The sequence below is a fragment of the Anabrus simplex genome, chromosome 4, assembly GCF_040414725.1.
Source record: "Anabrus simplex isolate iqAnaSimp1 chromosome 4, ASM4041472v1, whole genome shotgun sequence".
NCBI classification, from domain to species: Eukaryota; Metazoa; Arthropoda; class Insecta; order Orthoptera; family Tettigoniidae; genus Anabrus; species Anabrus simplex.
This window is the reverse complement of record NC_090268.1, coordinates 302,957,218-302,984,443: the sequence shown is the minus strand read 5'-3', so window position 1 is coordinate 302,984,443 and position 27,226 is coordinate 302,957,218. Positions and strand designations below refer to the sequence as shown.

At 37.8% G+C, this 27,226-nt stretch overlaps 1 protein-coding gene across 1 annotated transcript in view; it reads left to right on the top strand.

The window, feature by feature from the left end:
• The window catches only part of Rich (Guanine nucleotide exchange factor subunit Rich), a 629,630-nt gene that overhangs the window by 532,755 nt on the left and 69,649 nt on the right, over positions 1 to 27,226 (top strand). The window contains exon 21 of the mRNA XM_067145638.2: positions 8,412 to 8,586. Within this exon, the coding sequence (XP_067001739.2) occupies positions 8,412 to 8,586 (175 nt within the window). The remainder of the gene's footprint in view (positions 1 to 8,411; positions 8,587 to 27,226) is intronic.

Genomic DNA, 27,226 nt, shown 5'->3' with positions numbered 1-27,226 from the left:
CTTAGAAGCATTTCAGACTCTTTAGGTATACAATGAATGAATGTAAAATGAATGAATTTATATCCTGCCTTCCATATTCAGTTCATCTTTGTCCTGGCATTGTGGCTCATTAGATCAACTGTACTGGAATCTCATTATCACTTTTGGTTTAAATTATTGTTTTTATTATGATTGTTCTGGGGATTCTGTAGAATGCAGAGGTGTAGGAAGGTGCGGGCATGAATGGGTGAACAGAGAAAAGACCAAAGTATAATTTAAAACTCTAAAATTTGAAGTTTTATTTCTGTCCTTTTTTTTTGTTTCTTTTCAAATCTTAAACTTTGTTAAACAATATCAAATAACAATTGGATAGGTTAAGATTAGCTTGTGAGCTCGAGAACAATATTTAAAAAAAGCGTAGGTCATTCAGAGAACAACGATTTAACAGAGTGAGCTTGAAGGTCCAAAGTTAAAATTTTACAAGAGCACCACTGATACATTCAATTACTCCTCCAAAATTTACTACATTCAAAGAGCGTCTTTGCTTCACACAATTATGAGACTACTCTCCAAAATTTACAAGGCAAAATCTAACTTTTACAAAAAACAAACAGTAGATGCTGTCTTATCCGCTCAATAGTCTAAGTAACATTTAAATAGGAAATAGAATAAGAGTAGTTAATTGGGTCAATAAGTACCCATTCTACATGGCCTTAGTGAAAAACAGAAGGTTAAAGTTATTGGCCAAAAATCAATGTTAGGAGGCAAAACACTTGCACTCCTTTGAAATTCACTTGAAAATACTTAAAACCCTATGTGGGCTTATGGCCCGAAGTTACAGAGGCTCCACGAACCTGCTACGCAGGCGTAGCAGGGGGAGAGGTGATACTCCCACGTGGCGCGTCCCAGGTGGCGGATAGCGGGGTCCTAACCGGCTTGCCGGCGGACTTGAGGGAAATAAAATACCTCTCGCGGACCAAACACACTACCCCCTGCGGGTGGGGGACGCACATGTAGAATACACCCGCGGTATCCCCTGCCTGTCGTAAGAGGCGACTACAAGGGGCGACCAAGGGATGATTGAATTAGAGCCATGAAACTACTCTTGATTCATACCATCATGCGCGGTACACCATGGGTTGCATGTACTTGCGAATAGTATCACTAAATTGGTACGAAATAGGTTTGTGATTAGGTGCAGTAAAAAGCCTGGCCTGGTGGTTTCCAGTACCCTTGCGTCGTACCCATGTGAGCAACACCGCGGGTCTGGGTGTAGCCTGTGAATTGTACCGCCATATGAGTGGCACCATGGGTCAGCGTTGCCTGTGATTGGTACCCACTATGTGAGGAACACCACGGGAATACCGGCGCCCGTGATTAGTACACCTAGGTGAGGAACCTTAACGGTTTGCGTTGGCTATGAGTGGCGCCATTGTGTGCGAAACACCATAGGTCTGCGTTACCTGTACTAAGTACAATACTTGTGAGTAGTACCATCTTGTGTGGAACACTGTGAGTCTTCGCTACTTTTGATTAGTACCCCAACATGACAAATACCATGGTTCTACTTTACTCGCGACATGTACCATTCTGTGGGGCCTTAGTCGTGGATTTTGCACCCCTGTAGACATCAAGCATCATCGTGCTTTATAAATGGTCCCTTGGTCAGTAATACTATTATTCACGACCTTTCTTATGTCTGATCCACTGTTTTTGTTTGTTTGTTTGTTTTTTGTTTTTTTGTAGGGTTCATATCCATCCATTCATTCTTCATGACATTTTTTATTTTATTTTGTTCAGTGGATTATTTTGACCTTTTGGTTATTAAATTTCGTACCATTAGAGGCTGATGATCTCGATGTTAGGCCCCTTTAAACAACAAGCATCATCATCATCATCATCGTTACAGAGGCTAAGCCTATACTACGGAGGTGACTAGATGGAGAGAAAGTTTTAAATTACAAAAGGAAAATTTTAATGTTTACAAAATCATAGTCACCTCAGTACCAGGTTGAAGGAGAATACAAGAGAATTCACACTCTTTATTCCCTAAGTTAGACTATGGTCTTAGACCTGATAGAAAATTTACATTGAAAGATTACATTAAGAAAGGATTTTTGAAACCTTCCCTTCGAGTTAGCTTTCTGAGATTATTACATGATTAAAAGATGTCTGCCATTACCTTGAGCTGGTGGGCCTTGCAGAGATGGATGAGGCAAGAGGCCTCCTCTAGGAAGACACTCTAAAGCACTTGATTGGAGCGATCGAAAGACAGCCGGGCCAAAGTCCTGGACACACCCACAAAATACTATTGGTTGATTAAATAAATATCAAAAATTCCTGATTGGCTAAAATTTTAAGCAGGCGGGAGGAGATAGAAGTCCTAGCAACCTTAGAACACCGAAAACAATCTACAGACAGTTCAGTTTAGGAAACCAATGAATACAACAATTCTCTTGAAAATTAATTGTCCGTCTCCCATCAGAGGGGGCATATAAGTTGACAGTACACACATCTGACAATAAATGTTCAAAGTTCTTCCAATAGAAGGTTCACTGTTCGTATTATAGATGGCCTTCTAAAAGGCACTTAGTTTGAATGTACGGAGTTGGTGTACCTCTGGTATTATTATTATTATTATTATTATTATTATTATTATTATTATTATTATTATTATTATTATACTGCTTTTGCTATACCTGCAGGGTCACAGGTGCGAACTTGTGTAGCATTATGTATTTGGCCCTGTTTTATGGTCAGATACTCTTCCTGACACCAACCCCATTTGGAGATGTGTAATCACTATTCCTTCTTTCTTTGGTGATTGGTAGTGTGTTGTGTGAATATGAAGAGGACAGTATTGACACAAACACAAACAACTAGTCCCCCAGCCAGAAGAATTGAAATGAAATGGCATATGGCTTTTAGTGCCGGGAGATCCCAGGACGGATTCGGCTCGCCAGGTGCAGGTCTTTTGATTTGACTCCCGTAGGCGACCTGCGCGTCGTGATGAGGATGAAATGATGATGTAGACGACACGTACACCCAGCCCCCATGCCAGGAAAAGTAACCAATGATGGTTAAAATTCCTGACCCTGCCGGGAATCGAACCCGGGACCCCTGTGACCAAAGAACAGCGTGCTAACCATTTAGGGCCAGAAGAATTAATCGAATGTGATTAGAATGCCCAGCCTGGCCAGGAATTGAACGTGAGACCCTCTGAACCAAAGGCATCAATGTAGACCATTCAACCAAGGAGTTGGACATTATTATTACTTGCACTCTTTTCATTATCACTTTTGCATACTTCTGAACACTTTCCAGCTGACTCTCATCATCATCAAGATAATCATCATTCCATATTTTCTCCCTCGAGGGTGAGGTTACAAGGTGTATTTGTTCTGCTAACTTTCATTACCACTGTTTTGTTCTTGCTCACTGATAACTAGAGACGAGAATTATAGGCACTAAAAACAGTTAAAATCGGCAGGCATATAGGCTCTTAAATTAGCCCAAATAGGGTATTTAAATAGGTACTAACATGTAAAATAGGTAACAAAATAGGCATGAAAAAATTACCTATCATTTAATAACACACTCAATTACTATAAAAGGAATTTACAAGCAACGTTTCAATGTTTTCCAGTAACAATCTTGTTCTCCTCTCATGCGTAATGGTTTTGTACTGAGAGAAAGATCTCTCAACATCACATGAAGTGACTGGACAGAACTTCAATGAAGTCACTTCATCCGGTTTTATTTCGCTGACAGCGGCTGCCTTCCCAGAGGTTCGGTCAAAACTTCCCCTGACTTCTTTCACAGTCCTAAATGACTCCACCAGGGGCATGTCACTCCTCTCCAACTTGGTGATTGCTCCCGGCAGCTTGCTGAAATTTGAAGATGCTCAGTTTATGCAGGGGCATATTAGCTCCCAACATTGCAGTGCATAGGTCAGAAGAACATGGTTGTTGGTCACTGCCTAAAGTGGACTGGTAGAAAAGCTGCGTTGATACAGATTTCTGTACTCGTACCAAATGCATCGCAGTATTTCTAAGTTGATCTATGTGGTACTTTTCTCACATTTGATCTGAAAAATAATAAAATTGACATAAATTACATTGTCCCCATATCTTAAATTTCTACAGTTGGGCTAATTGGCAGTAATGCTTAGTATATATCATGCATTTGTTTCATAAAAGAAAGACTATTGGAGATGATGTTTCTAGAAGTAATATACATGGAAATATGTCCTCAAGGATATTCAGTTATAATATGGCACTATCATGTCGAGTTCACCGGGTGAAAAATATAATAAAAAGATGTGAAACGATACCAGAGTAGCGTAGAGGAGAGATCTGTTCTTTCTGCTTGCCAAGGACCCAGCAAGCTGGCTCTAGCAGGATTCTTAATTATATTGAAGAGTGAAAATGGAGGCACTATTAAATCTCAGATTTGTGAACATTTTGTTTCTATTCGCCGGCTTTGGTCAGCCAGGTCAGCTGTCATGAAGACTATTTTCTGTTGCCTGCAATAGATCCTGCATTAAAAACCACGTAATTTGAAATTGACGTGACATGCGACCATAACCTTATTTTTGCTACAATTTAGCAAGACTGTAGAGGGGATGCTAGAGGCTTGTTAACCAGGGAGCTTACACCCCTCAGACTCTCCTTCCACCCCCCCCCCATTCCATCAAGCACAACGGTTACTTACCGGACCTCACCAATCCAGACCAACTGTCTTTTCGCTGTCCTGGTCTTGTAAAGGTAGTCTTGGCAACCTCGTTAAAAATGCTGTGGCATGTCCTAGAATTAATTAATTTTTTAAAGGGAGTTTTAAAAATTGCATTTCATTTGTAAATCTCTATTTTCACAGGAAATTAATCACAGTTCAAAATACCGATTTAATTTTCATCCATTCTGTGACCAGAGACCACTGGCGTTCTAACTCCTCGTTCAGTAATTTAATGATTATTTACATTTTAGCAATATAAATTATTGAAAGTTCACGACTAATACAACATTGAAACAAAACAAGTTGCCTCAATACATAAATTAATAGGCCTGTATATGCTACAGTGAATTGCGATCATAGTTCTCAATCACAAAAAAAAGATAAAAGGAGCAAACGAACTTACCTTCTTACAGCACGCTTGACAGATCTGTAGTGAAATTGGGATCCCCTGCGATCCACTGCTTAATCCAGTAGGACTTCGACGATATTTCTTTGGGCATTACCGCATACACTTCTTCTCCCACTTCACAATAAATCACAACACGTTCTGAACATAAAGTGTACACGTACAACAGTTCGCATCGAAAGGGAGGTACAGGTCATATGGGTTGTGTAACATAGTTCGACGTTGACTGGTTCTCGCATATGTCTTAGGAGGTTGGAGGGGTTGAAGGCTTCGAGGTCAAACTGTTCCTTGTTTCTCCTGATGGAAATTTCTCTAGAACTATTTCTGATAACTTCTGAGAATTTCCATTTTTGTTCGTGGGGTAAACAGATATTGAGAAAAGAGAAGATAATTCTGTCGAGCACACTAGTGAATTGCACACCAACAAAATATAGCTAAAAAGACCCTAAAATGGATTTATATCTCAAAAACCTACATTTCTGAATACAGAAATAAAATAGGCAAATTTCCGTCTCTACTGATAACCTATATTCTTTAAACTTGGTGTTCCAAAGATCCAGTCTTCTCTGAACATCTCCCTCAGTTTCTCCCCTGCGCCGTTCACGGTGCCGTGGAGCTTACTGTGGCTGTCGAGCACTTTGCTCTTCGTATCATGCTGGTACGGCATATTCACCATCGTGTCATCTGTTTGTTCGGACTGGGCGTCAAACACCCGCGGCGCTCCATTGACGCGCTGTGCCCCATCCCGCGGCTGGACTCGGCAGTTGGCTCCCGGCTGGTGGACATCGCCGTGCCCGCCAAATTCTCCCACAGCTTCTTCACAGGTCAAACATGACTGCAGGTTGCGTCGTACTTCCATCTCCTGTCCAGTGATGGAGTATTCGGCTCCCTCTTCTGACATCAATCCGGCTGTGAACTGGGCCCCGATTTTCTCCTCGAGTTTTCCCAACTCTGCCCCGATATTCTTCTTGAGTTTCCCCAACTGGGCCCTGATGTCCTCCTCGAGTTTTCCATTCTGGGCCTCGATGTTCCCCTTGAGTTTTCCGAACTGGGTCTCGATGTTCATCTGGAGCTTTCCAAACTGGGCCTTGATGTTCTCCTCGATGTTTTTAGCCAAGGAAATTAACTGTTTAAACATTACCCTAGTCCTCTGGTCGTTTTTCATTTTCGATTCCAATAGATTCTAAGAATCCTGTCACGGTCGCCAGTTAACATATCCACAAAGACGCACATGAGATGCTGTCAGTTGATACAATTATATTTTCACATATATTTACAAATTAATACACACATAACCTTGATCACCGTATCACAAAACAAAAACACTTCACTTGTAGAATATCAACAAGCCGCCATCTTTAAACAGTTGACAACTGACAACGAATACCTCAGAGGTTACACTTTGAAACACAGATGAAAACAGATGAGTACTGATCAATTCAACAATGAGACTGCCTAACTCGGTATGTCAGCCACGTGCTACTAAACAATAACTCTCTTCCAATAACTTCCAAACCACAACTAACAGTAACTGTCAAGATCGCCTCTTTATATATATCCTGGCCAGGTTTCCAGAAAGATACATTACCAAAAACAAACCTACCTTCTTGAATATTCTGGAGTGCGTAACACATGGAGTACAACGTATAGAATATTCTCAAATGTTCTAATGGCATATTACCATTCTGGAAGTTACAGTGTGTTTCACAACTACAGATTACAATTTATATATACAGGTAAGAATATATTCTAATATTAATTTACAGGTATTTTACATTAACTGATATAAATGTCTATATACAGTGCCTATTTCATGACTTAACCTCAAAAACAACATGATCATATCATCCGTACATATAACTTTACGACGTAACTAATAGTTATACTAAATGGATATAAACACTTCACAGCTATACAATGATAATGATCGTAAAATAATAATAATAATATTTGAGCTCGATATCTACATTAGTTACCCATGGGTGAAAGACTATTGTTTTCAAGTTATACCTGTATCGCATTTGCGTCACATCAAACACTAATTCTCTAATCTTCTGTAGCACAAGTTCAGTTAATGGCGTTAGCAAATTCTCAAACTTGGGAGTATATGAATTGAAATGCTCACAATGCGAAGCAATCTGTATCGGGCAAACCAGAAGAACCTTTACTATCAGATGCTAAAAAATATAATAAATTCTCAGCCATGAGTTTGCATATAATGGATTTCAATCATTCCTTTTCATCTTTACAACAGGACCTTAATATTGTACGTATGGAAGCAAAGGCATACTACTCAGTATTTTCAAAAAACACTTCTATCCATTTAGACCAAAGATTCAACGTACGGGGAATCTTAACGAAATTTCTGAAAAACGGAACATCCTATTCAACGAGTTATTCAAAGTCATAGAAAAAAAGGAAAACAAACAAATCGCTCCTCACTTCGTCTTGTCTCGCATTAGCACCTCCCACTTTAGTCCCTCCCTTTCTATCCCTGCCACCAGCGGCTGACGAGGTCACCTCCCGGTTGGAATGCTCAGTTAAGATACAGTTGCATTATAAAAAGGCTGCAGACCAGCCTGAGAATTTCCAGCGGGCCAACTGAGAGTAAGTTGTCACCTAACTTCTAAATTCTTGTTCAGGTTCTCTTTCTCTTTGATCTTTAATTTAATTTGGATTTTTCTTTGTTTTTAGACCTCACATGATTCACGTGTTACATACAGTTGGCAATAGCAAGACCTCAAAATGCTCAATGGTTCCCTGTGGAAGTTCACTGCAACATTAAATACGATTAATCCATGCCAAAGGAGGATGCATATCCTAATTTTAAATGTTTTTATGTACCTTGTTAATATACGATGCAAAATTTGGATTTCACCACATCAGGACCCTGTGTTTCAACACAAAGAACAGTTGTAAGATTTTAGTGTTCAGCTTTCCAGAATGTGTGATTTCATGACTTGATAGATGCACTGTCTATTCATATGTTAATTTGATTTTTCGCTTTAGATTTTCATGAGTCATACACTGTAGTTTCCTATAGATTTTACTCCATTTTTTCTTTTAATACTTAGTGTTAATGGTTTAATACTGATGGCATTAGCTGAAGATGTCCAATAATGGGACAAAACATGTACTAGTACTTGCTGTAAGATAATTATTTTGTCTGAATATATGATGTATTGAATTGATGGATCTTTTACATTTGCATTTTGTACATGTGCATATGGTGGTTATAATATTAGCTCTATGTTCGTGAGTAAATAAATCCTGTGCTTGTTGATGTTTCTAGATGAAAGTAGTATGCTGAGCGAAGAGAGTTCATTTTGGGGTGATGATCGTGATCAGACTTTTGTGTCAGAAAGTAGTGACAGCAGATGGAGTGATTTGCCTAGTGCAATGGTTTTAGAGCAGCTTTCTCAGGAATTATCAAACAAGGGCTCTCCAAAAGCAGAAGTTCAGCTTAGGTAATGTTATTTTAACTCGTATCATTTTTGTGTATAAATTCAAGATATCTGTTGCTAGTCCTATTTATTTTCATGTTGGTGACTGTTTCTTTCTTTAAAGCAAAACATGTTACAGTATTATCAGACCAATATTCATGTTTATGTATTGGACTTTGCACTTTATAGATTTGCAGAATTCTTGTTATAATGTAGGTGCGAGACCTTGACCCCTACCATCAGGCATGTCCGCAGGTAGCAGATAAAAGGTTCTCACCAGACATAGTGGGACGGTCTCGGACTAACAGAGGTCCAAGTTCCTGAGATGCGAGAAAACTAGGATATCCTCCCTCCTGGATTTGTACATTAGGAGGGTCTACATTTTGGTTACTGTGAAAATGGTACTCGATTGTCATTTTGTTTTTTCTTTCTAATTCTACCTCTTCCCACTCTGACCTGTCATTGTGTTTTTCCTGTTATGTGTTTCTAATGTTTATACGGTGGAGGAGGAGTAAAACTCAATGGAGGAGAGCAAAAAGTCATAAGTTCCATTGTGGGCGACTGCATACATTGTTCTTCTCCATGTTAGGAGCGTCCCGAAACCCGGGAAGGACTTGTGGTACCATACGGTACCATCACGTACTACTAAAAATGTTATCCTAATTATCGGAAAGGGGCGCCATTATTATGGCAACATTACACATCAAGTTAAAGGCAGACTTTTTAAGAATCATTCAGTACAGGTAGTGTGCCTGTGTTATTTGCCACGTTCAGGCAACAGTGCTCTGAATTGGTGCGTTCTTTTTATATGAAGTGACCATGGCTGCTTTCCTGAGGAAAGTAGCATTACTGATTGTACAAGAAAGTTTACATGAACTTTTCAATGCATTAAATGTGTTCATTATACAAAGGTAATCCCAAAAATAAGGTCTCCTATTTTTTTTAATAGTTACATAGACCTGTTTATTTCTACAATGCTTTACATCATTTTACAGCTTGAACATTTAGCTATTTTTCTACATAATCACCATTTCGGTCGTTGCATTTTTGTAACGGTGTGACAGTTTTTGTATGCCCATGTCATACCAGCTAGCCACCACGCTGTTCAGGAGGTTGTGAGCAGCGCTTCGGAAAACCTCAGGAACCAAAGTGCAGCGATCATCCAGGGTGATCCGCCAATCTTCATGCATGATTTGCTCAACCTTCACGACTGTCTCGATGAAAATTGACGGTCTCCCACTCCTTTGTTTGTTTGTCGTGAATTTCAGTCCGACCAGCTGCAAACTCTGTACACCACTTACGAACATTCTTGACATCCATACATGACTCACCATACACTTCTGTCACTTGGCGATGGATTTCCGTCAGTTCAGCAGAAATTCAAGCATAGTAACTTGGTAATTTGTTTCCCCTCTCTTGTGGTCTCATCTTAGAGGAAGTATAACATGTACTGGAAAAGGACAACTAAGACATAAGGAATATATTCCCTGAGCCACTGGATACGTCTGTACATTCTGGTAAGGACTCTGCAGGGGATAATGAAGGGGGTTTTGTATACAATCTTACATGACAGCAAGTCATGCACTAACCTAAATAGTTTTCGGCCATAAACAAGATAAACAGTGTGATGTTTCCCTTGAAGAGGCTTTTCTTCCAAGTAAAAGTCCTAAGAAAAGAAAAATGCTTCAGATCGCATTAACATAGACCAAGGATGATCTCCAGACTGAATCTTTACCCCCCTGTCCCAAATCAGACTTTTCCTCACTCCAAGATAAATCATCATCAAAATATTTGAGTGCTTCTTTGACAACGAGTAAAATACCATGAATGGAAAAGTAGGTCAGTTGCTGAAGTTGACTCCACAGAACATAACTGTATAATGTGTAGGAACAAACTTCCCTTTGTGTCCTCATAACAGCGAACTAAATGCAAATCTGATTTTATAAATGGTTGTAAATAATAGCATACGTATATACTTCGTTTTCAATTTTATGTGAGTACATTTTTGTGTAAATACCTTTTCAGGTTACTATTCATCCAAATGAAAGACCTCATGAGGTCACATTCAATAATTATGGAACTTAAGTGTATTACCAAACTTTGCAAAAATTTGCTCTCATAAGAGACATGTGGTACTGTTTGGTACCAGGCTATTATTGACAACCCATGGGCCCATTTTACATTAAAGTAGCTTTTCTTGGCTTCCTATCAGTGAATATCTTCAGATTTGATACAATCTCTCAGTTAAGAGAAAAATAAAATCTCCATCCTTCCCGGGTTAAAGTCAATAGGAAACTAACTACGTTTTCTTCCCCCAAGATATCATTAAAGTCCAGAGTCATACTGTATATCAATGGTCCCTAGATCCAGGCATCTCTTAAGTGGGGGAAGAGTCCAAAAAATTCCCAGGTTATGCAGTAAGAGAACTGATACTTGAAATATTTGTAGTCTGTTCCAGGCAAGGATGTACAAATATAAAATGATCTGGTGTAGGATGAACTGAAATAGATGATGATGTTGATAATGATAGCCCACAGCACCAGAATGGAGTTCCAATAACATAATTGTTATTCGTGAAACATAATTTTTAAATCAGATCAAAAATTAGATGTATGGCTTTTCAGGCGTTTGCTCTATTAACCAGCGTTTTGTCTTAGGTCTGACACTAGACTCTTCAGAGTGGGATGTGTCAGACCCTACCCACTGACGCTGGGGTGTATGCAGGTGAACTTATCAGAAGCCTATTTAACAGGCACAGTCTGATAACTGCATACGGGAGATAAAACTCCACAATGGAATTAATGCCCGCCTAGCAATTCCGAATGGAAATTCTAAGTTCCCATGGACGGAATTAGATATTTTTCCACCAATAGAGCAATAGAACATCTAATTTTTTATCTGATTTCTGATATGCTCTGTTGGTGGAAAAATATCTAATTCCCTCCATGGGAACTTAGAATTTCCATACATAATTGTTATTCGTGAAACACAGGAAGCCGAGCTGGCCCCTTGGTCTAGAGGTATCTAGCCTGCTTCTTATGATGAGATCCTGGGTTCAATTTCTGGCCAGGTTGGAGAATTTTTCCCTGGTTCTGAGAGCTGGTTTGAGGTCCACTCAGCCTTCGTGAGAACACTTGAGGAGCTATCTGATGGTAAGATAATGGCCTGGTCTAGAAAGCCAAGAGCAGTGACTGAGACTGCATGTCACCTCATTGTGTACAGACCTTCAGGCTGAGCAGTGGTCACTTGGTAGGCAAAGGCCCATCAGGGCTGTAGCACCATAGGTTTTGGGGAAGCAGTCAGAGGGTTTGTACCTATATCAGACATATTTTCAATTTTACAGATAAATACAAAACCTGCAAATTGAGTATAAGTTGTTGTACATCCATACCCTGGATACTAAACACAGTGGAGCTGGAATTTTTTTATGAAGGTGTCAAGGCTGCATTGACAAGTGGATGTTACCATGGCCATCAGAAACTTTAATGCCAATGTGGGCATTGTGAGAGAGGAAGATAAAGTAAGAGATTAATTAAAGAGGAGACTTACTAGTTCAGTTCATGAAAGAATAATGAATGCACACTTAAAACCACCAAGATGATTATATACGTAAAAATCACCAGTGGGCAGTTAGGAATCATATTGATTTCATCCGTATCAATGAGTGGTGTAGGAATGTCATTTCAACTGCTAAATCCTATCCTGGGCCAGACATGCCTGATCATATTTTGTGGCCAACAAATGAAACTTAAGACTGAAACCCCCAAAGCCTCATAGACCAGGGGTGTGATAGCCGAGTAAGATAGTCATTGGCTTCTCATTTAAGGCAGCTGCACTTCAAATCCTTGCCACTCCACATGGGATTTTTTAAATGAAATTCATGCTCTTTGATTTCAATTTCACATAAAACTAGAGGTCCTATGACTTAGACTATAATATCAACCCCCCCCCCCCCATGGCACTACAGTCCCTGAAGGGCCCTGACTTACCAAGCGACCGCTGCTCAGCCCGAAGGCCTGCGAATTGCGAGTTGTTGTGTGGTCAGCACGACGAATCCTCTCAGCCGTTATTCTTGGATTTCTAGACCGGGCCGCTATCTCACCGTCAGATAGCTCCTCAATTCTAATCACGTAGGCTGAGTGGACCTCGAAAATAGCCCTCAGGTCCAGGTAAAAATCCCTGACCTGGCCGGGAATCGAACCTGGGTCCTCCAGGTAAGAGGCAGGCACGCTACCCGTACACCATAGGGCCAGCTTATAATATCAACAGTCATGTAAAATTACAAGCTTGTTTTTTTTCCCCCTCCCTTGGGCCAAATGGACTAGATGTTCCAAACTTGAACAATATGACTATGCTACAAGTGGTATAAGATCATTTCAAAGACAAATGAGGCAAAATAGGGTAAGAGCCAAATAAATTGGTAGAAGAGATAGGAATCCATAAAAAGGGCATTGCCACCTACAGCCAGGACAAATTGGCAGCGGACTCACATAGACAAAACGACGAGAAGGTGACTGATGGGTAGAAGGAAGAAAGGGAAAAATTTTAATTGTATACAATATAAGAAAATATAGTAGAGATAAGAAAAAAAAAATCAAAGCAGAACAAGCATAGTTAGAAGTAACATGTAAGGAAATAGAGACTCTAATAACAAGCATGACATTTTTAATGTCCATTAGAATATTAAAGATGTTTGAGAACAAGGGATATAACTATGAGTGTGATTACAGATCGTGAAGACTAAAGTTGACTAATGAAGTAAAATAAGGTAGAAGGAATATGTTCAAAATCTATTTACAGATGACCAAAGAAGAAACATGCTGCTACTAGACAATATAACAAAGACCATACTAATAAGATGAGACAAAAGAGTAATGTTAAAAAAAAAATATTGCAAACTTTGGACTGGGAAGACTTGGGAGTAAGGAGACAAGCTGCTCGACTAAGTGGTATGCGATATGGATGTTGATTCCCATAGGGAACCTAGCTGGAAAATTTATAATGTCCAATAACGCACCAACTATATTGATATTATAAGTGGTATGTTCCGAGAAGTCAGTGGAGGGATGGCATGGAATGACATTAGTGGACAAGCCTGAGAAGAGCTTTTAAAAGTAGGAAGATAAAGTTGGGATTCAAGAGGACTAATTGGGGAAAATATACTTTTATAGAACGAGAGTAAGGGATTGGAATAATTTATCGAGGGAAATGTTCAGTAAATTTCCAAGTTCTCTGAAGACATTTAAGAAAAGGCTAGGTAAACAATCGATAGCGAATCTGTCACCTGGGCGACAGTCCAAAATGCAGATCACTGATGATTGTTGTTATTATTTCTCCATATTCCCATTACTGGAGATGTTAAAGACCATCCGACCATCCACAGTTTAAAGAATGACAAAACTGAGGTCCTGACAATGTACAAGAAGAAATTGTTTAACTCCTCAGAATGGCTATGGTGTTGTTTTAGTGGATAATTTTAATGTAATTTATGATTCTGGAACTATATCAGATGATTGGTTAAGGTCCACATTTGCATCATCATCATCATCATCATCATCATCATCATCATCATCATCATGCTGCAACATTCTTCTGTCTCCTCTATCCCTTTCTGCACTTCCTTGTACAGTAGTTCCTGTACTTCATCATATTCTTCAAAATATGATTTTTCTGCATCTTCCTTGGCCTGTATTTCCCAGCATTTTTCCTTCGAAAATGTTTGTCAGAAACTGATCATGTCTCAGCAGGTGGCCTACAAGTTATATTTTCCTTTCCATCTCTTTAATGAGCATCTGGTTTTCATTGTTCTCTTTTAAAACTTGTATTTCTTATCAGTCCAGCTCGTTCAGTGAACCTCCTCCATATCCACATCTCCAATGCCTCTAGCGAAGCTCATCCCTTTTTCCACGACTGTCCAGCCTTCTCACCTATAATACAATCCAAATGAAAGACCTTGCGAAAGCCTTCCTCGTCTCAATGCTCATGTGCCTGCTAGTGAAAATATCTTTCTTGATTTTTGGAAATCTTGTTTAGCCAATGCTGTCCTTTTATTTATCCCAGAAGCATATCTGTTGTCTTCAGTGACAATGCATCCCAGTAACAGAATTGTTTTACTTGTTTTATTTTTGATGTTCCTAGCTTTAATTCTTTTTCACTATTAGCATTTTTGTTTTCTGAATACTGACCTTTAGTTTGTACTGTCTAAGTGCAGCTGCCAGCACTTCCAACATCCTATTATGTCCTTTACTGAATCTGCAATCAACGCAATGTCATCAGCAAATCTGATGCAGTGGATCAATTCTCTGTTTACTTTTATTCCTCAATAAACATGTTGAACAAGTATGGTGAAAGGAGGCATCCCTGTCCTGCACCTTTCAAAAAATGTTTGATGTTCATTCATTCCCATCCATGGTTACCAGGGTACATTCATTCTTATAAATCTTCTAGTCAATTGCCTAACCTTCCAGTCAATTACTGCTGTTGTCATACATTCAAACATCAGTTTCCAAATCACCATTTTGAAGGTCTTTTCAAAATCAATAAATGCCACAAGTGTGGTCCTGTTTATTTCCAACCTTCTTTTCAGGACAATTCATAATGCCAGGATTGCCGTTCTGCTCCCTCTGCCTGATCTAAAACCAAACTGATCTTCTTTTACATACTGGTCAATCCTACTCTTAATTCTTTTCTTTATTATATTCAGTAATACTTTTGAAGTGTGAGATATGAACTAAAGTGTTCTGTAGTTCCTGCAGACTATTGCATTTCCTTTCTTAGGGAAGGCAGTTGTATTAGTTTTACTAAAACAACAACAAATAAAATTCCCAAGGAAATGAAGAGCATCAAGCTTAACAACCTAATGAGCTATATACTGAAGATCATGTTAAGGGTGATACACAAACAAATGTATAGGAAGCTAGAGGAGGAGGAGGATGGAGGATGGCACCTTAAAACAGCAGTCATCATCATCTAGAACATAGACATTGCATATTCACATAAAAACTGCATCCAAAAGCATTAAGAAATGTGAAATCAAAGACAGGAATCAAAATGTAGTTATGATCCTTGGAAAGTCATGGACATCTGGAGAGATCCATTTTGAAACACTCCTGTATTCTGATAATAGCAATGCGTCCACTAGTGTTGAGAAATCATGCTTGGGTGTAGACATAGTCACTGAATCACCTAACAAAGAGGAAATTTGGCATCTTATTAAGGATCTGAAAAAATGACTGGGCAATAGATGAGGGAAGAATCCTTAATGAAATCTTAAAAGGTGGGATAAACCCTTTGCTACACAGAATTGGAGAGTCGATTCATGGGATTTGGTCCTCAGAAGAAATGCCTAATGTTTGGAAAGAATCCATTTTTGTAGCTATTTTGAAATCATCATCATTGACCATCTCCAGTTGTCCAGGTGGGGTGCATGAGCCCCCTCCCTCTTTGTCTGTCCATGAACCACTGTTCTCTCATAATCTTCTCTCCTCTCGACATCTTTCTTCACCAGATCAGTCCATTTTCCTCTGGGTCTGCCCACTGATCTTTTTCCTTTTATTTCTCTTTCATTTTCTCTTCTTGCAGTCCTGCTTGCACTCATCCTTCTTACATGGCCTAACCACTTCAGTCTTGCTTTCTGGATCTTCTGTAGTAGGGAGTCTCCTATTCCCACCTCCTCTTGGACTTTTTCATTCCTGAACTTGTCCTTCCTGGTCTACTGTGTCATGGTACGTAGGAATTTCATTTCTGCAGCTTGGGGTTTTGAGTTGTCTTGTCTCGCAGTTTCCAAGTTATACGTGAGGATGGGTATATAATATGACTAGCAAGATACCCGTGCTTCGCTACGCTATTGTACTGAAATTTATAATTGAATGCTTAACATTTTATATATAATCCACCAAAATTCACAATCTGATGGCAAAGTTCCTCCCATTTTTCAATCTTTCTTTCTAGCAATCTATTTCATACTTCCCGGGCTAGCTCCAGGTATTCCGCCTGGTCGGTTGGGTCCCTAAATCTTTGCCATATTTTCCTATAAGTATTTTTAATATGGATCAAATCCTTGAGGAGATCCGGCGTGGTGTCGTCTTGGGTGCCTTGGCAGTACTGAACCCGCGGCCGGACTGCATTCGTAGCCATTACCCGGCCAGAACCCGTTTCCAGTGCAGTCCGCACATTTTGACAACGCTCCAGAATACTATTATTATTAGGGTGGGTGATATTTGTTGGATTTAGGTTATTATTATTATTATTATTATTATTATTATTATTATTATTATTATTATTATTATTATTATTGATGTTCTGGACCCCGCAGCAAGATGCAGGACCGCTACTTGTCAGTAAATTAAATCTGCTGCCATTGTCATTGCTGACAATGTGACCAGCACCATTGTCGCACGTAGGCAAGTGCGCGAGATTTCTGGCAGTACGAATGATATACTTCCGTGCATTATTGACGTTATTATAGAGGTGAACAACTGCATGGTCAATATCATTCCTATCGTTTATTTCAAGTGTGTTTAAATTTTTATTAATTGGTCTCAACTCCTTTTTCACCCCACCGCCGTTAAGTTGATTAACCACCCCCTCCCCCCCCAAAAAAAATAAGGCGTGTTTCTTTATGTTCATGTCTATTACCTTCAGTTTTGAGATTTAAGTATCTCCATAAAAATAATTCACTTTTTTTCACTTCCTTTCATACTCCCCTCATTAGTAAATTTTCCGGGAAAAAAATACTTGTTTCTTTATTAGTAAAGGATCTTCCAAATACCAATTATCACGACTGTAACATTTTCAGTTTTTGAAATATGTGTCCTCGTAAAAGGAATTCAAACTCTTTTCACACACACACCCCCCCCCCCCCCCAAGATAATTTTCCCCCCAAAATGTGGTTTTCTTTGTTATTAAAGGAGATCCAAATACCAATTTTCACATCTGTAACAATACCGGTATTCGTTTTTATTAGATGTAAGTATCCTCATACAGTTAATTCAATTAATTTCTCAATTCTTTCACCCCCTTCCCCCCTTCATTGAATTTTCTGAAATCAAAGAAATACATGTTTCTTTATTTTTAAAGCAGATTCCAAATACCAATTTTCACGTCTGCAACATATTTCATTTTTGAGATAATAGTATCTTCATACAAATAATTCAAATAATTTTTCATTTTTTCCCCCAACCCCCTTTAAGTAATTTCCAAAAACAAAAAAAATACTTATTTCTTTATTTTTAAAGAAGATTCTAAATATTAAATTTCATGCCTGTAACATCTTCTGTTTTTGAGATATCAATAGCCTAAAAAAAAAAATTCAACCCCGTTTTCAGTCATTTTACCCCCCACCTAAATGTTTTTTTCAAAAACAAAAAATACATATTTCTGTATTTTTAATAGAGATAAATGAAACCATTTTTCACTTCTGTAACATGTTAAGTTTTTGAGATATAGGCTACTGTAGAACTGCTCATTTTAAAATTTCACCCCCTTTATAGTTCCCCTTAAGTGTTGTTTCCAAAAACAAATCACCTGTGTTTCTTTACTTTTACAGGAGATTCCAAATACCAATTTTTACGTCTGTAACTTTTAAGTTTCTGAGATATACCGTACTGTAGATATAGTCTTTCTAAAAATTCACCCCATTTGTCACTCCTGTTTAACACCCATTAATTGGATTTTTCAAAAACAAAAAAGTACATGTTTCTTTATTTTTAAAGAAGATTCCAAATACTTATTTTCAGGACTCTAATATCTTCAGTTTCTGAGGTATAAGTATCTTCATTAAAGGCATTCAACCCCTTTTCACTCCTCTTAGTGGGATTTTCCAAAACAAAACAAAAAAATTGTGTTTCCTTATTTTTAAAGGAGATTCTAAATACCAATTTTTACATCTGTAAACTTTTAAAGTTTTGAGATATAGATACAATCATTTTAAAAATTCACCCCCCTTTTCACCCCCTTAGCAATAAAATATCCAAAAATCCTCCCTTAGTGAGCACCAACATTGTAATATAAATGTATCCTTAAAATTCCATTTCTGTATGTCCAGTAGTTTTGGCTCAGCAATGATGAATGAGTCAGTCAATCAGGACATGTTCTTTTATATATATAGATTTTTAAAATGTCATCTTAGGTTTCAGTGGTACTTGTTTATCCCACAGTAGTTGTTTTATTTGGTGATTTGGTGGTAAAATTGAGCTGCCTTGCTAATTCGACTGTCCACCTCATATTTTGGAAGGTTTTCTTTAAATTGCTTTATGTCACACCGGCACAGATAGGTCTTATGGCGATGATGCGATAGGAAAAGTCTAGGAATGTGAAGAAAGCGGTCGTGGCCTTAATTAAGGTTACAGCACCAGCATTTGTCTAGTGTGAAAATAGGAAACCGTGGAAAACCCTCATCAGGGCTGCCGACAGTGGGGCTCAAATCCACCATCTCCTGGATGCAAGGCTGTCTTTTGATACCTACTATACTACCTAAGTACTTCAACTTTGGAACACTGTCCAGTTTGGTGTCATTTACTTCGATTTGTGGTTTGTCATCTCCCCTCTGTAACTTCATCACCACCACCATCTTAGCCTTGTTGATATTTAAATCATATCTTTTAAACTCTTGACTCCATTTCTGCAGCTTTTCCTCCATATCATTTTCGGTTTCACCCCAGATCACCACGTCGCCTGCAAAGATGAAAGCTTGCAAGTCCTCCTACTCCTTCCTTTTTAGTGCCTTTGTTCTAGCATCCATCTCAGTGATAAATAGGATGGGTGACAATGCACTGCCTTGCTGTACTCCTCTCTTTGTTTCAAAACATTTGGATAGCCTGCAACCCACTTGTACATAACTTCTGTATTTTTCATACAGCACCTTCACTTTTGCAATAAGAGTCACAAACTTCCACCTCTTTTAGGCATTCCCGGATACGCTCCCTTGGTACACTATCATAAGCCTTTCAATGTCTAGGAATAGTAGAAAAAGTGGTTTCCCTTTTTCCCAGTGCTCTTCCATTAACATACTGACAGGAAAGATATGGTCTCCAGTTTTTCTTCCAGGCCTAAAACCATATTATTCCTGTTCCACTAAAGGTTCTGCAGTTCCTCTTAATCTAATCTGTTATGACTTTCCCCGGAAGTTTTAGACCATGAGAGAGCAGAATAATTCCATGTTAGTTGATGCATTTCCATACTCCCCTTCTTCCAGTCTTCTGGGATGGTGTTTTCCTGCCATACTGTGTTACGGAGTCTATATAACCACTGGACTGCCCGAGTTCCTGCTGCTCACAACATATCTATACTTATCTCATCCACTCCAACTGCTTTTCTTTTCCTCATACTTTTCAGGGACCTTTTTTTTACCAGCCATGCAATTGGTGTTTCTATGCTTCTACTTTCATCATTGCTACTACAAGGTCCCTCACTGTCTGATGTAGTGCTTGCTACTCCATTTAAGAGATTAACAAAACAGGTCTTAAATTCACTCCTGATTTCATCTTCTTCTCGTGCTAAGGTTCTGTTATTCCCTTCTATTGCCTTTATATCCTCTTGCTCACACTTTCTCTTCTGGACTACCCTATATCCTCTGCTGTCTAATTTGAAAGCGTTGTTTAGAGACAACGCATACACAATAATAATTAAAATAGAATAATAAACATAATAATGCAAAAAAATAATAATAATAATAATAAAAATAAATATTGACATAAAAGGTGAATAGGAAATAGTAAAATGACGCAATGGCGGTGAATTCACATCAGAGCATGGAAATGTGACGGATAACTATCAATACCGGTGCTCAAAATTAAATTAAATCAAATACAAGGGAACACTTACAGGCCTAAAAATGACAACTAAGATGAGAGTGGAAGGTGCTGGAACCCTATGAGGTCCATGGGAAGGTATGGCGTTATGGGGGAGAAAAGACTTACAATCATCACCTTGCAACTCATCATATTAACATAATCAAAACCAATATTACAAGAAACAAGATCATGAGATAGCAACTGATACTTATGCACAAATGAAGGGTGTTTAAAAGACTTTAACAAAATACAGTTCCGCGACACAGAATCAAGACATACTTAAGTAACTTGGAGAAAATGTGATTTAACATAGAAGGGTGGTGCTACATTACAATGTATAGTTTAAAACAAAAGTAAGTGATAGAACTGAAATTACAGCAACGGGAACCTAGGGCAAACTCGGACACGTTAAATTTAAAACCTTGAAAATGACATTAAGCAAGGAAATACCAAAATACGAAAGTAATTAAATTTAATCAAACGAAACCAGAAAACATTGAGAATAACATTGAAATAACACTTACCAATAAAAACTGGAGTTCCCGAGGGGAAGCCCTCGAGCGTGAGCGCTCGCTAGGGCGGTCGAATGTAAATGACGCCAATCACACGAATCACTTTTCCAAAGCCGGCAGAAGACCGGAAATAGCCCTGTCAACATTAACCAATAAGAAACAATTTCCCCTAGATTCCAGTTTGCCAATACAACTGCATGACCATATATGGTCATTCCCTGGCCTACTGGCATGAGAGAAATTACATCACCTGTTTCAACATTGGTAACCACGCGTGCGGCACCGGATGCCTGAAAATAAATCACCCTACAAAATTCTACATCAGATTACAATCCTGACATACAGAATTACATAAAATTTACATACAAAAAAAATCACTGTTTGCATCTTGCAATGTTCATACTGTTCGACATTTCTTGATGTTTCCTTATTTTTTAAAAAATTTCAGACATGTTCCATTTACATAAAAAAACTTCAGCAGAGTCCAGAGTTACAACCAAAAATGAAATCCTTCAGACACGTTAAATAAAAAACTTTAAAATGATATTTCCCATAGTTCCAGTTCTCCGTCCCACCACATATTACATAATTCCAATTTATCCACAAACTCATTCCTTCTCTTCTCTTCTCTTCTCTTCTCTTCTCTTCTCTTCTCTTCTCTTCTCTTCTCTTCTCTTCTCTTCTCGTAACTATGAGTTTCTTTGTTCTGTAAAGTTCCTGTAGTCTATTAACTTCTTGGCTCACTTGGTCTTCGGTGCTTTTTTTTAAAATCTAGCATCCTTTTTGCTTGGTTTCTCACTTTAATGGCTGTTTTGATTTGTCGTTCCATCACGGTGTCTCTTTTTCCTTTTTGGTTGATCCTGCAACAAGTATAGGAAATTACCTAGCTCTCTTCAACTTGACATACAAGGTATTCTCAAAATTAGTACTGAGCAGACTACAACCTTATGACCAGGGAAACACTGGGGATCACCAAGCTGGTTTTATGCCTGGCTGCTCTATGTCTGATCAAGTTTTCATTATGAAACAAATCACTTCAAAATGTTGGGAGTTCCAAATAGATGTCTACATTCTCTTTGTTGATTTTACCAAGGCTTACAACAACATCATAAGAGAAAAAATATTGAAAGCCATGAAACAGTTCAACATCCCAGACAATCTATGCAGATTGTGAAATGAAAATGTTAAGTGTAAGATCAAAATTGGAAATGATTTCAGTGACATTTTAACTGTCAATACTGGTGTTAGACAGGGAGATGATCTATCCCCAATACTGTTTAAAGTACATTAAAAATGTAATGTAATGTACAATGAAAGTACATTTTAAGAAGTCCAAAGCCTTGATTGTTGTGTTACATTAGGTGAAAAATTCTATATCATCACTTATGCTGATGACATTGTGTTACTAGCTCACAGTAAAAAATTATCTCGTGTCTGGCAAATAAATTGATACATGTATAGAACTTAGGAGGAGGAGGAGCTATTTTTTTCATTAAAAAGCTATTAATAAATGTCCAGAAACACAAAATTCAGGATATGTAGAGCAATAACTGTACCAGTGCTATTCTATGGCTCTGTAAACTGGGTCTTAACTAAAAAAAGTTGTCAAACACTCATTACATTTGAAAATAAAAATTCTCTGAAAAATGTTAGGACCTCTAAAACCAAACAATACCTGGAAACTATGTAGCAATCAGGACATACGAATGACCTACAGTGACTCTGATATAACTGCCTTTATCTGGGAGCGGATGTCTAAGATGGTTTAGATATATTCTTTGAAGTGATGGCCTACTACACCAATCCTTCATAGGACAGCCAAGTAGGAAGACAACTCTGGGTGGATTGGGACTTCAGTGGGGAGATCAAGCTGTACAAGATCTTCTGGATGTCAGTGGAGAAAAGGAAAAAGTTTGGGACAGGTGAACATACTATACTGTACATGGCGTCCAGTAATGTGAACACGGTTATGTATACTCCCGAGAAAGTAAGTGTAAAACTTGATGTTTAAGTGTGGTAAATGCCATAAAATAGTTAAAAACGGCATCCTGTGTGATTTGTGTGACCATTGGTGGCACTTAAAGTGCGGAAAGAGGCCCAGGGAGGAAAGAATGAATGCAAATGAAGACTGGTTTTGTGAACAGGGTGTTGTGAATGTTGTTATTGGTGATGGCGACTTGAAATCTAAAGATAGAGAATATGAAAATGCATTAGAAAATATTAATATTTTGCAAAATGACATTGAGGATCTTAAAGCTGAAAACAACGTACTTAAAGATAAGATTAATGTGATGGAGAGTAAGTATTTGAACTGCGGATTAGCACTTGAGTTGGATTCACATTATGAACCTGTGTGAAGTGAAACAATTAGGCCTAAGAACTCCAGACGATGGGAATCGGTGCCAGTAAAATACGCGGGCTTCAGAGAGCAGATAAAGGATGATTGTCACTTTCTTGTTTTAAAGACTAGGCTTGAACCCCTTGCAAGTGGTACTCATGAATCTGTAGATAACAGCTCTGAAGTAAATTTGTTGAAAGGTCGAAGTGAAAGTAACATGAATCTTGTAAAACCAAGTTGCAAAACCTCATGGAAATCTGCAAAGGTAAGACTTTTTGCCGATAGTCAGGGGAGGAATATTGGTACAGAACTTAATTAGAAACAGTAAGCATGATGTTTCTGCTGTGATTAAGCCTCGTGCAAATTTTAATGACATAACCCCGGAAAGTCAAAAATATAGTGAACATTTAGGAGGTTTGCTGTTTATCTAGCAAGGACTAACGATGAGGGAAGTAATAATGCAAGAGGAATGATCTCTTCCCTCAGATCAAGACTACAGGAGTTGCATCACACCAATGTTGTGGTATTTTCTGTTCCTCACAGACACGATCTTCCGGCATGGCCTTGTGTTAAGAACTTTTGTAAATATGTAGGTACTTCAAGAATGTAAAATATATAGATACAGTATAAGTAATTTAGGAAGAATATTTTATGCCTGGCATGGTCTGCACCTAAATAGATTGGGAAAAAGTTACCTATGTTGTAAATAGTATAATAGAGTTTGCCAATGCAATTCAAGATGTAGAACGTTAAACTGCTCCCAATCCTACAAAAAACTAGAGAAAGCGACCAATGTAGGTTGGTCTGTCATTCACATAGGTCAAATACACAATCCTAAAAAAGCACCAAAGTCATCAATAAAAGGGTTAGTTGAACACTTTAGAGGATACTATCAAAATGTAAATGGACTTCGAAGCAAACTAACTGAACTTAGAATTTCTTCATGTTTAGCTGCCTACGATTGCATTATATTAACTGAAATGAACTTAAATGATGAAATTAATGATGAGGAACTCGGACTTGAAACCTATTCAATTTTCAGATGCGATAGGTCTTCTTTAACGAGTATGAAGGCACCCCATGGGGGTGTAATGATCTGTAGTAGCAAGAGGTTTAAACCTACTCTGATACTGTGTATTAGCACAGTTGAACAGTTGTTTGTGTTCCTGACTTTTAACACCACAAAATTAATCATTGGTGCTGTATACATTCCACCCAGGTCTCTTGTCTAAAAATATTTTGAACATTGCATTGCTGTTGAAAAATGGTGTCAGATCTCGACAAACATTTATTGCTCCTTGTTGGCGATTACAATCTACCACAGCTTAATTGGATATTAAATGAAGAAACATTTTCTGGCCTTGTGTCAGTAGGTAACCACACGGTGCAGTCCAGTTTAGTTATAGACACATTTTCTTATCTCTGTTTAAATCAGTTTAATGATATCCCAAATTTTCTGAATCACTTTCTTGATTTGGTTTTCAGTAACTCAAGTTCCATTGAAGTAAACTCTAGTAATGAAAGTATTGTCCCCCTCGATAGACACCACCCGGCATTAGAGATTTCTTTACCTATAAATGAATTATACAATTCCTTACCTGCTAATAGTTTTTATTTTGACTTTATAAATGGTGACTATAATGGACTAAATTATTACCAGTCACAGCTCAGCTGGAAGGTGATGTTTCAGAATGTATCAATTGATGAAGACTCCCAAATTCCCAAAGTGGTATAATCATAAATTGAAGTCACGGATTATTGAAAAAAAGAAAGCATATAAGCGGTGCAAAATATCAGGTCTCAATAGTGATTATCAGCATTTCTTGAAATTAAGAAATGTATGAGAGTCTGAATCAAAATCTTGCTATACAAAGAAATTCTGACAATATGTAAGTTCTAAAAGGTCATGTAATAATATTCCTTCAATAGTGCATCTTAAAGTTACAGCAGATACTGGAGAAAACATTGTCAAATTTTTTGCTAAACACTTTTCATCTGTTTATTCTTCTTATCAGTATAGTAATAGTATGTCATATGATTATCCTTTCTCTGTCAACCTGTCTGTTATAAACATTAGTAAGGCAGAAATATTCAATATTAAAAACATATCTGGTCTGTATTGAAAGGAGATAACATACAATAGAGGGAAATTCGGTTGATCCACCTCTTTTTCAACACATAATGTTGTTAATATGATCACGACATTTTTTATTCAGTACCGGTTTTGGTGTCTATGGACACCATCATCAGCTGAAACAGGTCGTATGAACAAAGATATATAAGTATGTAGTACATATAATAGACCCTTAGTAATAAGTGACATTAAAAGGATGAAGTAAAAATACAATGCTTAAAAGAATATAAATAAGTTACATGCTTGTTGATCAAAGTATAAAATGAAAGTGAAGATATTAACAAATGTTTAAAGACTTGATTACTTTGGAATGGTTAAAAAGTCTCAAGCGTAGCACTGCTAAACACTGGGTGAAAATAAAACATGGACATCCAAAAACTGACGTAGTATGCAGTCCTTCCACAGAGTATTGATAATAATGTAACATAAGTAAGTTTGATGGTGGCTTGTAATATCAACTCATAAAAAGCAGCAGTCAGTTATGAGGTACTCAAAGAAGTGGCAAGGAGCAAGTCTCTCCTCGCATACATCAGGTCGCTCGAGGTTCCGAATTGGATCGAGAACTTTCTGGCCATATGTCTACTTTCTCTTTGCCTGCAATATGATCCACTTCTTTGAGTACCTCATAATTGGCGGCTTATTTTTATGAGTTGAATTTACAAGCCACCATCAAACTTACTTATGTTACATTATTATCAATACTCTGTGGAAGGACTGCATATTACATCAGTTTTTGGATGTCCATGTTTTATTTTCACCCAGTGTTTAGCAGTGCTATGCTTGAGACTTTTTAACTTTTCCAAAGTGATCAAGTCTTTACACATTTGTTAATATCTTCACTTTCATTTTATACTTTGACCAACAAGCACATAACTTGTTTATATTCTTTTAAGCATTGTATTTTTACTTCATGCTATTAATGTCACTTATTACTAAGGGTCTATTATATGTACTACATACTTGTATATCTTTGTTCATACGACCTGTTTCAGCTGATGATAGTGTCCATAGACACCGAAACCGGTACTGAATAAAAAATGTTGTGATCATATTAACAACACATTATGTATTGAAAACTGGTGAATCACTCAAATTTCCCTCTATTGTAAGGCAGAAATATACAAGAAACTGATATCTCTGGAATTAAAGAAAACTGTAAGACCTGATGGTGTTTCAACTTACCTGTTCAACTACAGCTCATTTGTTTTAATGTGAAGCACATTTTATCTGTTCAGCTTATCATTAAACCAAAGTGTTTTCCCAGAGGAATGGAAGAAAGGATTTGTTATTCCAGTTTTCAAAAATGCTGATAAAACTGACATAAAACAATATAGACCAGTTACAATTTCTTCTCATATTTACAAAAATTTGAACTCAATAATACTTAACAAGATCACACCTCTCTTTAGAAACATCTTCATTGATGAGCAACATGGATTCTTTTCAAGATGGGCAACCTGTAGCAATCTTCTTTTATTCTATCAGTTTCTCTTGGATGCAATAGAGAACCACTCTCAGGTGGACTGCATTTATACAAACTTCTCAAAAGCTTTTGACACTGTTAATCATGATGTCTTGCTGCAAAAACTAACAGGCTATGGAATTAATGGGCCTCTCCTCTCCCAATTTGAATCATATCTTTAAAAATCGCCTGCAGATTGTTAAAATAAGGAATCGTTTTCCTGCGCCTATTATTGTTACCAGTGGAGTTCCTCAAGGGTTTCACCTTGCCCCCTTACTTTTTACTCTCTGCATAAATGACATTAAAAATGACGTAAGAATTCTGAATTGCTTTTATTTGCTGCTGATGCAAAACAAAATTATGCAAATTAATTGTCCACTTGATTGTTTAAAACTTCAAGATTTACGTGTTATGGCGCCAACTGCT